This window comes from Ctenopharyngodon idella, chromosome 12 (genome assembly GCF_019924925.1).
Source record: "Ctenopharyngodon idella isolate HZGC_01 chromosome 12, HZGC01, whole genome shotgun sequence".
NCBI lineage: Eukaryota > Metazoa > Chordata > Actinopteri > Cypriniformes > Xenocyprididae > Ctenopharyngodon > Ctenopharyngodon idella.
In genome coordinates this window covers 3367384-3384334 of record NC_067231.1, presented here as the reverse complement: position 1 = coordinate 3384334, position 16951 = coordinate 3367384, and the positions used below count along the sequence as shown (strand labels likewise).

At 34.3% G+C, this 16951-nt stretch overlaps 1 protein-coding gene across 4 annotated transcripts; it reads right to left on the bottom strand.

Annotated features, from left to right (window-relative positions):
* Positions 1-6638: 6638 nt before the first annotated feature.
* Positions 6639-16939, bottom strand: cabp5a (calcium binding protein 5a). Of its 4 annotated transcripts, none has more exons than XM_051914162.1 (8): positions 16807-16939; positions 12308-12494; positions 12059-12141; positions 10651-10681; positions 7828-7971; positions 7541-7650; positions 7028-7175; positions 6639-6933 (listed from the first exon to the last, which is right to left on the bottom strand). In XM_051914162.1, the coding sequence occupies exons 3-8, from the start codon at positions 12092-12094 to the stop codon at positions 6905-6907; spliced, it is 498 nt and encodes a 165-aa protein (XP_051770122.1). In that variant the 5' UTR covers positions 12095-12141; positions 12308-12494; positions 16807-16939; the 3' UTR covers positions 6639-6904. The 4 variants fall into 4 exon arrangements, with proteins under 4 accessions (XP_051770122.1, XP_051770121.1, XP_051770125.1 ...); XM_051914161.1 differs by having other exon boundaries at positions 12059-12138; XM_051914165.1 differs by having other exon boundaries at positions 12059-12138; positions 12308-15162; positions 16807-16934.
* Positions 16940-16951: the final 12 nt, after the last annotated feature.

Sequence of the window (16951 nt, the reverse complement as noted above, 5' to 3'; positions counted from 1 at the left end):
TAAAGAAAAATGTCAGAGATAAACTTCTAGAAGGGTGCAATTATAGAAAGATGTAGATTGATAACAAATGTTATAATATTAATGTGATTTAATTTTTTTCATTTTTTCATATTTTATTTTATTTTTCTTTTTAATTAAATTAAAAGTATAAAGTAATTTAAATTGATAATAAAACTCACCCTGTGTTACAATAGGCTACTCCCTGGTTCACATATCTGTATTATGCTGTTAATGATTTTATTTTTTCTCATATGCAAGAGCTACATAATTACTAGAGGGGGGTGGGGGGTTGACTTAAAAAAACAACAACATGGTGTTATGAAAAATCTGATTGGAGTCAGAGGTCATGATCCCGATCAACCAATAATGCTGCTGCTGACCTGCAGTAGGCGCAGTATCATGAATAAGAGAGAGAGAGATTTATGCGGATAAAACATCCTGTCGTGCATGTTTCAGGGATAAAACTGAAATGATGGGCCAGAGGCCATAATCATTACGTCATTTGCCGTCCTGTATCCCTCTTAAACAGCTATTTTTTTCATATGAAAGATCCATCATCTCTCCTTCAGCTGGTACAGTCTCCAATTATACTTCATGTTCTTTCAGCTTTTCTTACTTGAGGTATTCCTTTAGATATTCTAGTAGGTATTCTCTAGTATTCACTGCAACCACAAAATGTTTTTCTTAAATGTTCCTTTGTTCTAAATGGGCGAGGGCGTCATAAATTTAGTCTAATTTTGTGCAAATTGCAAGTTTACAAAGCGTGTTGGATTCCAGATGAGACACCGAAACCAGTATGTGTTATATAAGGTTTTAATCAAGCACTTTTGGGGCATGAATCTTGGCCTTGGCACTGGACAGTGTGTGACTAGAGCGGAGGGCAGTTGTGCCGGACAGATGTGCTCTGTAATATTGTGTGCGAGGGAACGGGGTGTTAGTTTACTTTGGGTAATTTGTGGCCTAAGCCCTCTGGTCCCAGCTGTCAAGCAAAAACAACCACTATTGTCAAGCAACTGCAGCAGAGGATTCTGGATGTGTGTGTGTGTGTTTGGTCAGATTGAGATATTCTGGGCCATAACCGCCTAAAGATTCTATTTCAAATAAATGCTGTTCTTTCTATTCATCAGAGAATCCTGAAAAAAATTGTATCAAGGCTGAAATTTCAGCTTTGTATCATAGGATCAAATTACATTATAAAATGTATATTTAAAAAAAAAAAAGAAAGAAAGAAAGAAAAAAGACAGAAAGAAAACTATGGATGCTTGTTTCTGCCACGGAATAAAACAATTTAAAAGTTAATTGCATCTTTTTATCTCACAATTCTGACTTTTTTTTTTCTCAAACTCACAATTGCGAGTTCTAAAGTCAGAATTGCGAGATATAAACTTGCAACTGTGTTTTATATCTCGCAATTCTGACTTTATAACTCGCAGTTGTGAGTTTATATATCACAATTCTGACTTAATGTCTCGCAATTGCAACTTTTTATAATGCAATTCTGACTTTATATCACGCAATTCTGACTATAACTCGCAGTTGTGAGTTTATATCTCGCAATTGTGACTTTATCACGCAATTCTGACTTTATAACTTGCAATTGTGAGTTTATATAACACAATTCTGAGAAAAAAAGTCAAAAATACTACTTTTTTTTCCCATCAAATAAATGCAGCCTTTGTGAGCAGAAGAGACTTTCAAAGACATTAAAAATCGTAATATTTCAAAGTTTTAGTGTAGGTCTCCTTGCCTTTCACAAAACAGCCAGTAACAACAGCAGGAAAGTGACTTTGCAAACACAACAATAGAGATGACCACATATCCTGAGATAAAGTCCTTTTTTATTTTTGGTCTGTGTATTTTAAGCACACTATATTTGATCTCTCAGATTTTTGGCTTACTTTTCAGGATTTCTTCACCCTTAAATCTGCAATCTCAAGCTGTAAAGCTGCAGTTTGTGTGCTTACGCAACAGTGTCAAAGTTTTATCATATCTGTTGTGTCGCATGCACGAAGAATCACAGCACAACCGGTTCGTTTACATCTCTTAACCTTCTTAACCCTTAACCTTCTTAAATGACTTGACAGCTCTCTTCGTTCCATTGATCCCTTTCTTTATTTCTTTCATTCTCCCTTGTTATTTACTCTCTCTCTCTCTCCTCAGAGAGCCCCAGAACAGGCTGATCCAGGATGTTTTGGGATTTCATAGCATTTGCTAATCACACGGTGTCTGATTCTCATGAGCTCTGTGTCAGGGTTTGTTTTGTGTTCTAGTTTTAGTTTTACCTGCCTGCCCGTCTGTCTGTGTGCTTTGAGCTAGTTACCTTGGTTACTGATTTAGTTACACACCTGTTCTGTGTTTTGTTAATCATCCCTCTGTGTATTTATAGCCTTGGTTTTGATTCAGTCTTTGTCTGTTCTCATCAGTGTATTATTGGTTGTTCTGTTCCAGTGTTTTTATTTCTGAGTTATTTTTTGATCATTGCTGCGATTAAATCCAGCTTTATTTCACGTGTTTGCGAAGTGTGACACAAGTGTGGCAATTTATTTAAACTTCTCTGGAGGTCTCTGTTGAAGTTGTTAGTATTTCCTGTCACCTTGTTTTTCTTTGATGTATTATGCTGATATAGGAATTGATTAGTGACTCAGTCAGGCAGATTAATCAAAATGATATTTAACCATTTTTGGGATTTTGAGATTATCCCGGCAGATGTATGTGCCCACTTGGCAGATTAACAGTAGTGTTAGTTCCCCTTGATTAGTTCCAAAATATCAGCTTTATCAATGGATAATAAGCAATTTATATTTTAGAGTTTTTATTTATTTAATTCAATTCAATTCAATTCAATTCACATTTATTTGTATAGCGCTTTTCACGATACATATCGTTTCAAAGCAGCTTTACAGAGAATGCATGTCAACATTACAATTTGGAGACTGCAGTTAGCTAATAATGTAATAATTTAGGCGATTAACATACAATCACTGTTTGCAATGTAATTGGAGGTAGAAGCAAAGAGCTCCTGGAAAAATGAATTACATATTAACAATAATTAGGATTTATAGAATGTGAATGTGCGTGTTGATCCAGATGTTGCATCTTCTGAAGTCCTCGCAGGAGTTGGCGCCGTCTCTTCCAAAGTTTTAGTCATCTGAGGTCTTCTTAAGAGGCTGGATCCAAACTGAAACTGATGTACTCTCTAGTCACCTCGGGACGGGCGTCCCGAGGTAAAACAGAAAAGCAAATGGAGAATAATTAGCATAGCTGCTGTTCATAACATTAAGCAAAGATAGTCATGTGCAATTGATCTGATATGAGATGGATTATGTGAATGCTTGGCTGAAGAGATGTGTCTTTAATCTAGATTTAAACTGGGTGAGCGAGTCTGAGCCCCGAACATTATCAGGAAGGCTATTCCAGAGTTTAGGAGCCAAATGTGAAAACGCTCTCCCTCCTTTAGAGGACTTAGCTATCCTAGGTACAACCAGAAGTCCAGAGTTTTGTGATCTTAAAGAGCGTGAAGGATTGTAGGGCGATAAAAGGTCGGTTAAGTACACAGGAGCTAAACCACTTAGAGCCTTATAGGTCATTAGCAGTACTTTATAATCGATACGGAACTTAATAGGTAACCAGTGAAGAGATGATAAAATTGGTGTTATATGATCATATTTTCTTGACCTGGTAAGAACTCTAGCAGCTGCATTTTGTACCAATTGTAGCTTGTTTATTGAGGAAGCAGGACAACCAGCTAGTAATGCATTACAGTAATCTAGTCTAGACGTCATGAAAGCATGAACTAACTTTTCTGCATCTGAAACAGATAACATATTCCGTATCTTAGCAATGTTTCTGAGGTGGAAGAAGGCTGTTTTTGTAACATATGAAATATGATTTTCAAAGGACAAGTTGCTGTCTAATATAACACCCAGGTCTTTAACTGTCGAGGATGGAGTAACAGTACATCCTTCTAAATGCAAATTGTAGTCTGAGAGATTCTGTGTACAGGTTTTTGGCCCAATAAGTAATACTTCAGTCTTATCTGAATTTAATAGAAGAAAATTACTAGTCATCCAATGTTTTACTTCTTTAACACACTCTGTCAGATTGGATAATTTAGAGTTTTCATCTGGTTGTGTTGAAATATATAATTGAGTATCATCGGCATAGCAGTGGAAACTAATTCCATGTCTTCTTATAATATTACCAAGTGGCAGCATGTATATTGAAAATAGCAGAGGGCCTAACACAGATCCTTGAGGCACTCCATAATTTACTATTGTTATCTTAGATTTTTCCCCGTTTAAATAAACAAAATTGTGACGGTCTGATAGATACGACCTAAACCACCGTAATGCCTGTCCCTGGATACCAATGTAATTCTGTAGTCGATCTAGGAGTATTTTATGATCTATAGTGTCGAACGCAGCACTGAGATCAAGTAACACTAGTATTGAGATACAGCCTTGGTCAGAAGCTAGAAGTAAGTCATTTGTAATTTTAACGAGCGCAGTTTCTGTGCTATGATGAGGCCTGAATCCTGACTGAAATTTTTCATAGATAGCATTTTTTTGCAGGAAGGAGCACAATTGGACCGACACCACTTTTTCTAATATTTTCGATATAAATGGAAGATTTGAAATGGGTCTGTAATTTGCCAATACATTTGGATCTAATTGTGGTTTCTTAATGAGAGGCTTAATAACTGCTAACTTGAACGGTCTTGGAACGTGACCTAGAGATAAAGACGAGTTAATAATATTGAGAAGAGGCTCTTCTGCTACAGGTAACAATTCTTTCAGTAGTTTAGTGGGTATTGGATCTAATAAACACGTTGTTGGTTTAGACGCTGTGATAAGTTTATTTAGCTCTTCCTGTCCTATAGTTGTAAAGCACTGCAACTGTTCTTGAGGGACGATAATTGAGGCTGAATCATAAAACTCTGTCAAGGGTTGTACATTTACAACCGTATTTCTGATGCTTTCGATTTTTTCAGTAAAGAAATTCATAAAGTCATCGCTACTAAACTGTAATGAAATGTTTTGTTCTGGTGATGTCTGTTTTTGTGTTAATTTACTTATTATTATTATTATCAGAGAGAAAATGTCTAAATAAGTGTTAATTTAATATGAGCTATTTTTTATAAATAACATTTATAATGATCATTTTAATTTCTTTTATCTTATTTTCTATGATTCTTATGAAAATTACAGTTCTAGATTTGTTCAATAGAATTTGTACCATTTTGATTCCACATCTTATAGAGTACTGGACCACTATTTATTTTATTATTTTTATTTATTTTATTTTATTTATTTTTTTATTTTATTTTATTATTTTTCCACACCAGTCTATCTTAAAAAGAAAACCCACAAAAAACAAAACAAAAACAAAACAATAAATAAATCGGTATCTTCTATAAGTGTTACAAGTTCTAGGTGTGTTATATATACAATTTGTATTATTCTATTATTCGATAATTTCTTATAGAGTACTGTAGCACTATTTTATTTTATTTTATTTTATATTTTCTAGACCAGACTATTTATTAAAAAAAAAAGATAACTAAATAGGGTTACACTTTGTTTTAAGGTGTCCTTGCATAATTTATAGTTATTACCATATAACTACATGTAACAAGGACACTGTAAAATACAGTTAAGATAACTAAACCGATAACTAAATAAATCAGTATCTGCCATAACGGTCTATACCTGTGCATCCCTCTAAGCAATATTGATGTGGCTCATTTATGTCGTTTCAAACAAGTGTCTCATTTTTTTTTCTCCTTCTGTACAGTTTTTGCAGTACGTCCACATCAGTTTGCTCATAAACAGTCCAAAATCTTTCAGTGCCTCTCATCCCATCATCCTTCCATTATCCCCTCTAATCTTCCAAAGAAAGTTTCTCTTAAAAGTGATTTCTCATCTTCACCATCTGCTCTCAGCAGCAGCCCAGTACATAGATTACATGGCTTGTTTCAGTTTTTTTTTTCTTTTCTTTTTTCTGAGAAATGACAGATTAATAGAGATATTTAGTTACTGGAAGCCTACAGGATGTAGCATCATTCATAAAAATGATGTCGTCGAGGGTGACGACAGTAGACCGTGCTGAAGAGCAGAGTTCAGTTCAGGGGTCAGTTAATCTGAAGGACTCAGACATAAAGATTAGGAGATTGAACCCAGATCAGATTTACACTGATGCATTTAGACATTGGCTGCATCCGAAATTGCATACCCTCTTGAGTAGGTACTTATTTTGAATAAGTAATTACTTTGCGACCGCTAAAAAAGTACAGGTATGTTCTGTATAATAAATGTAATATGGTTGTACTACATTCACCATGCTGTCATTATCATGTGGCCTTCCAGCGTCAGTTTCATTGCTTCACTGCCATTCATAAACCGTCTCCCGTGGCCTCATGGGCTAGTAAAGTGTCCATCATATGTACACAGCTGGAAGTAGTACTTTTTTTACTCTTTTATGTGTACTTTGAATTCAGACATACTCGTCACATACTGTTTTTCACCTATTATATAGTAGGTAAGTGTGATTTTGGATGCAGCCATTGTCTTTTTGGGCTTTTGTGTGCTCAAGAAAACTCCCATTCACATACACAAAGAGAGAAACATCACTCCATGTCATTTATTTCTTAATTTTGTATTTTATTGAGGAAATATCTTCTAAAAATAATGTAAAGATGATATTAGAGAAATATTGTGCATCCAGTTTTAAGATCAATAACTTAGTATTGCATTGAAAGTTTGAGATTTTTGCATAGATTGTGGGGGAAAAAACCTTTCTGTACATTGCTGTTATATTTACGTCCATGCATATGCTGTCTTGTGTGAAATTACTTTGCTTTATGTACGTTTTATGTATCTGCAGCATCCAGAATAAGATGATGTTCTCAGCAGCTTGACAACATCTTCACAAACTCTGCAGAAACAAGCAGAAAATCATTTCACACGTATATATGTGTAGGAAGTGTGAGGTGTCTATATGCTTTATTTGTCTTGAAAATTTTTCTCACCTTCAAAATCTACTGTACCATCACCATTATTGTCCGCCTCTCGGACGACAGCGTCAATCTCTCTGTGGTTCATGTGTTCTCCCAGTAATTTACTCATAGCACATCTCAGTTCCTCAGTAGTGATCGAGCCATCGCCGTCCATATCGAACTGTAGACGAGACAAAATAACAGAATTCATGTGAAAATACAGTGGCTCTTAATGATATTTGCATTTACGCTGCCCGTGACCTCTAAAGAACAGACATGCACCCTATACTTGGGTCACAACCCACCAACCGAGAACCACTGATCTGCTTTTCATCCAGAGCAAACTGACTTCATTAACTACAAGGACTTCATCCTCCTTCCAAGGTGAGAGATAACATTGTGGCAACAGGTCAAACGGAGTTTGCTGAAGCCAGGTGAGAGTTTTAGCACCTTCTGTTTGGGTGAATCCACAAAATGCCAAATAACCTTAATTGTTCGTCATTGTGCATCAACAGACACATGTTTCTGTTTAGCTTGTCTTCTCACCTCTTTGAAAGCATCTCGCAGTTCCTTCACACCAATCATGCCTGCTGTTTCTGCCAAAAGCTTTGGGGCCATTAACTCCACAAAGTCTTCAAAGTCTACCCTCCCTCCCACTGAGACAAAAAGAAAGTGAAAACAGATTACAAACAGATAAACATGTTTCCCTTTACTTTTTTTTCTGCATGTGTGTATTAATGTTTTGCTAATATTGCATGCAAAACAATCATGCCAGTGAAGTACTTTGAATTTAAGCCTGATAGAGAAAGACATTCTTAATTTATGCTACTTACAATTCATGTTGATGTTCTGGCCCAACTCGATCAGCTCCATCTCGGTTGGCATATAGCCCATCGTCCTCATCAGGTTTCCCAGGTCCTTACAGCTAATTAGACCATCTTTATCTTTATCAAATTCATTAAATGCCTCTCTCAGCTCTGAAAACAAAGAAAGAGTCATCAGTGTATGTCTCTTAAAAATAAAAGCTCGTTATTGGCTTTGATGGTTCCATAAAGAACATTTGACATCATGGAACCTTTCAAAAGGTTCTTTAGATAATTAAAATGTTCTTCACACTATGGTGCGGTCACACTTTTCATTCCATTGACTTTTATTCATATCACTGTAAAACCGAACAGTGAAATGAAATGAGTTCATTTCACTCAAATAATAATGAAAGTTCATTGTACTTAATAGAAAAAAGTTGCGTGAACTTAAAATTTGATTGTAATAAGCTGAACTTAATATGATTTGCATCAGACTGTAAATGTTGAAATTAAGTGTTATTTTGTGTGTTTTTGCACAAGATTAACATAAGGAGACATAAGTTAGGGTTTAAAGTTGTGTTGCTGGGATTTACAGGGGGTTCTGTTATGATAGTTTTGTAGGGTTAGCATTGTGGTGAAGAGTAGCCTGTGGTTAGGCTAAGGATGGGCTGCAAAACTTTTAAGACTGTATGTTATTTGATTATATACATTCAAGTTTATAATGACAGTCTCTTTGATTGTTATAATAGCATGTGTTATTTGCTATCTAACATTTAACCAAGATCTGAATGTGATGTGTATGTAAATTAACTGTATGTAATTAACATAATGATGAGTTGGGCGAGGCTGAGAACTGTGGGAGTGAAGGGATGCCAGTGACGTGATTGTTAATGTGAAACACCTGTGCACCACACTGGCCTGGCTCCGCTTCCACGGCTCTTGGCCCCGCCCCACTTGCCACAATAATTTTAAGTTCTACTGACTTAAAAAAATAAGTTAGTTTACTTAAATGTTTTGAGTATTTTGAACTTATTGAGTTTTACAGTGCTCCTGTTCTGTCATCATTGCTTTGTATACAAATGTTAGTTTTTGCTTGGTCTTATGTAACTATTACTTTGAGTTTAATGAACTTAAACCATTTAAGGCAATTGGTTTCCTCAAACCATTTAAGTAGCTGACTTAATTAGATTTGTTACCTGAATTCAAACTGAATGAATGGAATAATAAAATCTAATAACTTAAAATCTTTAAGTTGAGTTTACTCTAATGATTGACTAAATCAACACTAAAATATAAGTGAATTAATCTTTTTTTTTTTTTTAATTTTCTAAATTTAAATGAATGTATGAGTTTACAGTACTCATACTTATTGGTTTTAAAACTTAAATGGTTTAAGGCAATCGGTTTCCTCAAATGGTTTGAGTTACCGTAACTTATTACAGTGTGCGAATGCTGAAGACTAGAAACGCAAGTTCATTTGAAGAAGATTCACATTTCGGCACGTTACCACGGAGCCCCGCCAAAGACTATAGATATAGAAAGATTGTTTACTCTTATTAGTTACTCTTCTTAATATGGCGGAATACATCCTGCCTTCTAAGTAAAAGAGCCATTATATTATATTAAATTCATCGTGTCACTGCAGCTGCCGTTAGAAGCTTCCGTTCCAATAAAAACCTGAGACTCGGGCTTAGGACTGCACATGCGCATTGGCTCGTCTAGCCTGAAAAATAAAATTTATTAACGCTATTTGAGCATAAGAAACAACATTAATGGGACAGTTCATGGCAGATTTTGTTGCTGATTTGAAATATGTTATTTAATTGTGAGTTCGCCAAGCAGTCTTTGAGACTTCAGGATTCCCCCATTCAAATAGATAGGACTTGGTCTTGGATGCCCAAAATAGCTGCCCGGAGGCATTGCAAATACGGCCGCCAGATGAACAGACTTTCTTTGAAAGGGACTTTGGCACCGCACATGACATGCAGACAAAATAATATAAATTGTGTCCAGAAATTAGGAATTTGTTCCCACACATTAAGAATTTGTTCTCTTGTTTTAGTAAATTATGGCCACAATTTATTCATTCGTTCCCACGTTTTAGTAAATCTTGGTCACGTTGAACTAATTAGTTCCCTTGTTTTGATTGAACTAAAACAAGGGAACAAATTTTACTAAATCATGGCAACATTGAAAAATGTGCTCCCTTGTTTTAGTCAATGTTGCCATGATTTAGTAAAATGAGGGAATTAATTAAGTCATGGAAATGAATTATTACAACATGATTATTATTATAGAGTGCGCACAATTTACTTAAAATGAGGGAATGAATTAGTAAAACGTGCTGATGTATTAGTAAGTCGTAGGAACAAATTGTTAATTTGTAGCCACAATATACATATTTTTTTGTCCGCATGTCATGTGCAGGGCTCCGCACGTTCGGTAAACTCTGACCGTTGCAGTGTCTATATAAATTTTGTGTGCTCAAAGTCAAATGTGACCGCAGCATAAGGAAAACAGAGCTGTTCACTGAAAGGTTCTTTAGGGAGCATCACTATGGCATCACTGTGATAACCTCCTTCTGGAACCTTTATTTTAGTGTATAAACAGCACATATTTCAGTAAAAAAAACTATTAAAAGCTAATTGGAATGAATGAATACATAAGTAAATATGTAAGTAAATAAATCAATCAATACATAAATAAATAATCAATATCTATTATCATACATTTATAGTCCCAAAGCATTTTAATATGTTTGTAAAATAATAATGTGTCTAAATAAAATAAAATAAAATTAAGCTTTGACAGTAGTAATGCCCACATATCACAAATGACAGGTGTGTTTACCTTCAATTTCATCATCTGCCAATTCTCTGTCCTGCAAAACCAAAATGACAGGTTAAGCCTCTCAAACATGTTTCATGTCGTCTGGACGTCCTGGTCTCTATTTAGATCTTTTCAGATTAATCTAAAAGGCTTATTTTAGCCCATTTTGATAATGTAAAAAGTGCTTTTAAAAGCAGTCACAGTGCATTGTAATATATCTCATTAAGAAGATAACACTCAATGGCACGTTCCTCCCATTTTCATATGAATTAGAAGGTTTATCGGCTGAATGTGACTAAGGGTTTAGTGTGATGACAGATTAATACCCCACCTGATTTAGTGGGGCTGAATATGATTATGTGTCTGCTGAATCAGGCCAAACATAGATCTTAGTTATTGTTAAATCCAACATTTACTAATACATTAATAAAATCAAAAGTTGTATCTGTTAATATTATTTATTGGACCCGAGTGAAGCTGAACTAACAATGAACAGTTGTATTAACGTTAACAAAGATCAATAAATACTGTAACAAATGTATAGCTCATTGTTAGTTAATGTTATAATGCATTAACACTAGTTATAGTGGGACTTCATTGTAAAGTGTTACCAGGTCAAATAAAAGTAATTAAAAAATAGCGTACTAAACATATAATTTGTCTTGACTGTTCATAAAATGGGATGTTATAAAGTAATACAACACAAAACAATTTTCTAATTGTACTGTACAGCATTTACATTTTTTCTCATATTTAGACATTTGTTTCATAATAAAAAAGGCAACACTTTACAATAAGGTTCCAATAGTTAATGTTAATTAATGCATTAACTAACAACACAATACATTTGTTACATGATTTATTAATCTTTGTTAATGATAGTTAGTAAAAATAGTTGTTAGTTCATGTTAGGTCAGGTCCATTAAATAATATTAGCAGATATAACTTTTGATTTTAATATTTTTTTAGTAAATGTTGAAATAAACATTATGTAAGATTAATAAATGTGTAGGAAGTAGTTTTCATTATTCATGTAACCTAATTAAAACATAATAAAAACTAAATATTATATGATCAGCAAGTCATGGCAACTTAAGTTTTTACATCACTTTAACTCATCAAAATAATTTACGCTTTTTACTAGTTATATGTGATTCAACTCAATTTTTTTTAAAGCCAGTTTAATATAATTTAAGTTGCAATATCTTGTACAACCAAGCTGATTAATATTGAAGGCGGTAACTGAACTTACGTTTTTTAAACAGGTGGAATTTTTTTTACAGTGTAATAAAAAAATAATAAAATAATTTTACATAAACACATAATTTGTCTAGACTGTGTTCCTAAAATGGGATGATGTTGAAATAATAAATACCATAAGACAAATCTGACTTATTTTCGAATGACTGTAAATATACAGCATACTTACAATTTTTGCTCCCCGTAAGAAGATGCATGCAGTCATATCTGTATTGGGATGAGCTGTCTGTGATCAGCGTGTGTCCTAAGCTGCTGATAAACAACCAAGGCATAAGTATGTATAGCATATGTGCATATCAGTTTATTCATAAGTTCATTATACATTAAATGCATTAAAGTAAATTAAAAGGTAAAAGTAAAAAGCATATTGTTTTGAACAGTGAACGACAATATTAATATAAATGTAAAATATGCTTACCCTGTACTGTACTCAGTCTGGAGTGAAACTCATCAAATCTTTATCTTTATCTGTTGGTCCTTTCTTTTTTCCAATCTTGTCACAGTGTTCGCTGACTCTGCCGGTTGACCTTCCTCCTCAGACCGCCTGTGCCCTCTGATTGACTGGCTCGGCTCATGAGGGCTTTTTGTATGGTGTATGAAAGTGACTGGGGGAGGGGTCATACTCACATCAGTTTGAAGGCTGATATGATCAACAATCAGACTCAGACAGGAAATAAAGTGAATTAACTGCTCTACTTACCTTGATTTTTAATTTTAATTTTAATTAATTTAATAAGGTAGCCTACACTGTAAAAAATGTAATTTTTACAGAAAAAACACTGGCAGCTGTAGTTGCCAGAATAATTCAGTAACAGAACAACCTGTAAATTTTAGTTTAAAAGTGAAATTTACAAATATATATATAAATACTAATAATTAGAAGGCACACACAGTGGCATGCACACAAAACACTATCATGGTAACATACACGACACTGAAATAATGCAATAAACATTCATTTAACAACATAAGATGTAATATAAAATTCTAATATACACAACTAGTAACATTCATGGTAGCGTGTAGTAAATCCAAAAGACGAGATGTGTGACACAGAATGAGCGAATAAATTTACTTTTAATAAACACCAAGAACATGAAACAAACTACACATAAACATTGACGATGCAGAACAATGAACTAAGGAAAACAGAGGGCTTAAATACACTAATGATAATCAAAGAAACAAAGAAGAGGTGTGCACTAATCAGAAAGCATGGAAGCAAACTACGAACTAGAACTCAGGCAAAAGCGTGACAGGGAAAACCATGAACTAGAAAAATTACACGACAAAGACGTACTAAAAAAGGAAAAGTCTTTCCTTCACGTTTTTTTTGCGTACACACGGCAATGTTGTCAAAATGATCCCTTTTCACACGGATCCGCGAAAACGACATAAATGATGTGTTATGCTGCCAGGCCAGTAGTTGGCGATGTCACTTTGTAAAAGTAGCTGAAGTAAGTTGAAAACAGTGTCTTGTAAACGGCCCTTAAACAGAACATGACAAAGAAACTAAGGGGTCATTTACATGACATCGATTTCAACTAAAAACTGAAATCTTTTTATGCGTTTTGGTCGTTCATTTACACGACAATGGCGCTTTGGGCGCCTCAAAACGCAAACTTTTAAAAACGTGTTTCAAAGTGCAAGTTTTTAAAAACAATACCGTTACCATCTCCGTGCAAACTACAAAACCGCAAATTTGTAAAAAGTTCAGTCTATAGGCACATAGTGGTTCTTTACAAATAAAATTTTCACACTTGAAATAGTTAACCCTGGGTCATTCTAAACCCCGGGTAAACAGAATCCTGGGTTATCTTGCTTCACGTTTCACACTGCTCATAATTTGCCCGGTGTTAACAATTAATCTTGGGTATTTATAAGCTGACGTTTCACATTGTACATTCCTAAACCCTGGGTTACCATTCTTATTTGCGGTGTCAGTGTCATTGATTGGATAAACGCAGCACGCGACCTGTTTACATAGCTTTAGCATTGTGCATCCTCTTACTAACGACTGTACTATCGAATTTATAATGAATGGACATTTCGGACTATAAAGGTAAGAATGAAACTACTTCTCTACTTCACTTAAATTGTCGCGTTTTCAGTCAGCATTTGACATTTTTCCTCTCAAACGCTGAATTTACTGTTTATATATAATGTTTCTTTGACTGTCTAAGCACGTGAATATGATGGTTAGCCGTTGCTAAGCATCTAGTCATAAAATTAGAACACCGCGTCGTTTCACACTGCAAGTTTGGCACCGCAATGCGGGGTTAACACTGCAATAGCGGTGCTAACCCTGCTCCGGAGCAGGGTTTCATAACCCTAGGTAAAAAGTGGTGCTAACCCCACTTCTAAATTACAAGTGTGAAACGCCCCTTTACCCGGGGTTAAAAGCGGTGTTTAGAACGAAGATAACCCGGGGTTTAGCTCAGTGTGAAAAACCCTAAAGTGACATCGCCAACTACTGGCCTGGCAACATACAGCGGTTTTTAGTTGTTTATGCGGATTCATGTGAACAGAAATAATTTTGACAACGTTGTCATCTGTTCGCGAAAAACGCAAAGGAAAAACTTTTGTTTTAGTACATCGTTGTTGTGTAAACAATAAATAAATAAATACAACCATCAGGTAACACATGAATATGACAGTAAAATAATGAAGTAAACATTAACTACACAAAACAAAAATCCTAAGAAACATAATTATTTACATAAAATAGAATCAAATATAACGTATCACTCTGAGACATCTAGTCCTTTTACAGTTTTTCACCTTAAATTACAAGATGAGCCTAATTTTGTGCTGATAAAACACTTTTTTTTTTTAACAATATTTTATAGTAAAATTACGTCTCTTTAAATTTAATATAATCTTTCACTGTATATGGTAACCAATGAACAGGTTGTTTATATTTTATGAACATTAAACTTTACATTATTCTAATCCTAAAAATAATCAACCTTTTTATTATTATTATTATTTAAACTTTTTGTAGCTTACTATTTTTGCATAATCTGTGCTTTTCAAACATCACACAGAAATGAGGTTATGGCAAATATGTAGTATTCAAATATAATATCCATAATTTTATGATTGTAAAATTGTAGAATTTGAGAAAGGTTTAATTTCTTACACGTATATGTGTTTGGTGGTATATTTCATTTGCATCTTCCACATTAACATTACAAGCATAATAAGATAAGATCTGACCGATTAATCTGAAGAGATCCTCTTCTGATTGCACATTCATATTATTTCCACAAACTGAAAATAGACAAATAGGGATTAAATGAAACACCCCTGCTGTTTCTACAAGAGCATTAATTCATGGCATCATGGCATATGGTAAATCCTTTTCCACGAACTGTTCACAGGAATTTCTCAGAAAATGTCACTTTTCAGAACTGTCCTAGAGCTTTATGGTGTGCACATCACACGATTGTCTACATACTGCATAACATTACAGTTATCAGAATGATTTAATACACAATGTGATGCTCATGTGCTAATATAAATCTATAGATCATATAAAACAAGACTAGAGATGCTAGAGCACACGTGAATGTCATTAACCGTCTTTATTGCACTCATTTGTCCTGACCGTCATTGTTGTTCCACAAACATATTACATTTATCTCTTTACCTTGTCGCTGTTACATAAATGTATGGTTTCATCGTACAAATCGTATCCAAATTTCACAAATCTGTTTGCATAAGGGATTAAGTCTGAAGCTTCGGCCTTGGGCAACTTAATACAGATTTTATTATTATTTATTTATTTATTTTCCTCTGTATTTTGTTTTTGGAGGAGGGGAGTGATGCCAGAAAAGGTTACGTAAAAAACAGCGTCAAGGAGAAACTGAGGAGCGAGAGGCTGATATTCACGGTGACCCAGGATGAAGTTCAAAGAGAAGGTGAGGAGATGAGAATATCTAAAAGCGAGGATAAGAAGGATGAAAGGCATCACATTTCATAAACGGATAAACAGATCAGAGACAGATGGGCCGATTCATGTTAAGGTCCTGCTTTAATGGCATCCAAAAGCACTTTATATTTTTTTTAAAGGCATTTTATTAATTATAGCTATAATATAGTGTATAATAAATATAATAAAATATATGTGTAATATTTTTTGTCATGATGTTTTCATACTTCATAGACAAGTGTTAAATCTTGTTTCTCGTCCTGTCTTGCAGATCAGTTTCTTTATCCAACTTCTTCCAATAAGAAAAAAGCCATTTAAAACATTTTCATGTCAGCACCCTCTGCTTTGACAGTCATCTCTAAACTTTCATATTCATCATTTAACTTGTGTTTATTATTTTTAGGCATGTTGCCTTTTCACTATATTTGTTGGGAATTGGAAACAAAATCTAACAGGTCTACTGTACTCGTACTTGGATGTTTGTTAAAAAAACTGTGGTTATACAGATTGGTAATCAATCCGCCAAAAAAACATGGTAACTACACTTTTACTATAATAAAACCATTGTTAATTTACAGCGGTACATTTTGGTCCAGGGGTATTTTTTATTACCAGTTAAAGCCTACCGATAACATGTATTTTACTATGAGTGTATAATTCTCACAAAATTGCTAATTTTGTTTATTCATTCTCAGAAATAACTGGTACAAAAGCTGTCACTGATAATGATTACAACACCTAACAGCTGAGTAGTAAAAAATAAAAGTAATGTGACACTTATGATACTGCATTATTGATGTGAAACCTATTGTACTTTACCATTAATTATTTTGAAGCATTACTTTGATGTGACATGGGTTTAAAATAGCATGTCTATACACAAAAATAGTATTGTTTTCCTGTAGATAAATGCTGTCCTATATGCATTTCATCTATGAATTTATGAATACAGAATCCATTTACTTTGACTAATAGACTCAAACCTGTAGAGGGACTTTGCCTTCTCATTTCACTCTTCATCACGCCACTAAAAGCAGGCTGTGTCTGTGTGTGGAGTCTGTACTGTAATGAAATGCGTATTTAGAGAACATTAGAAAACCCTTAATTTGCACTTCACCCGCACTTCCG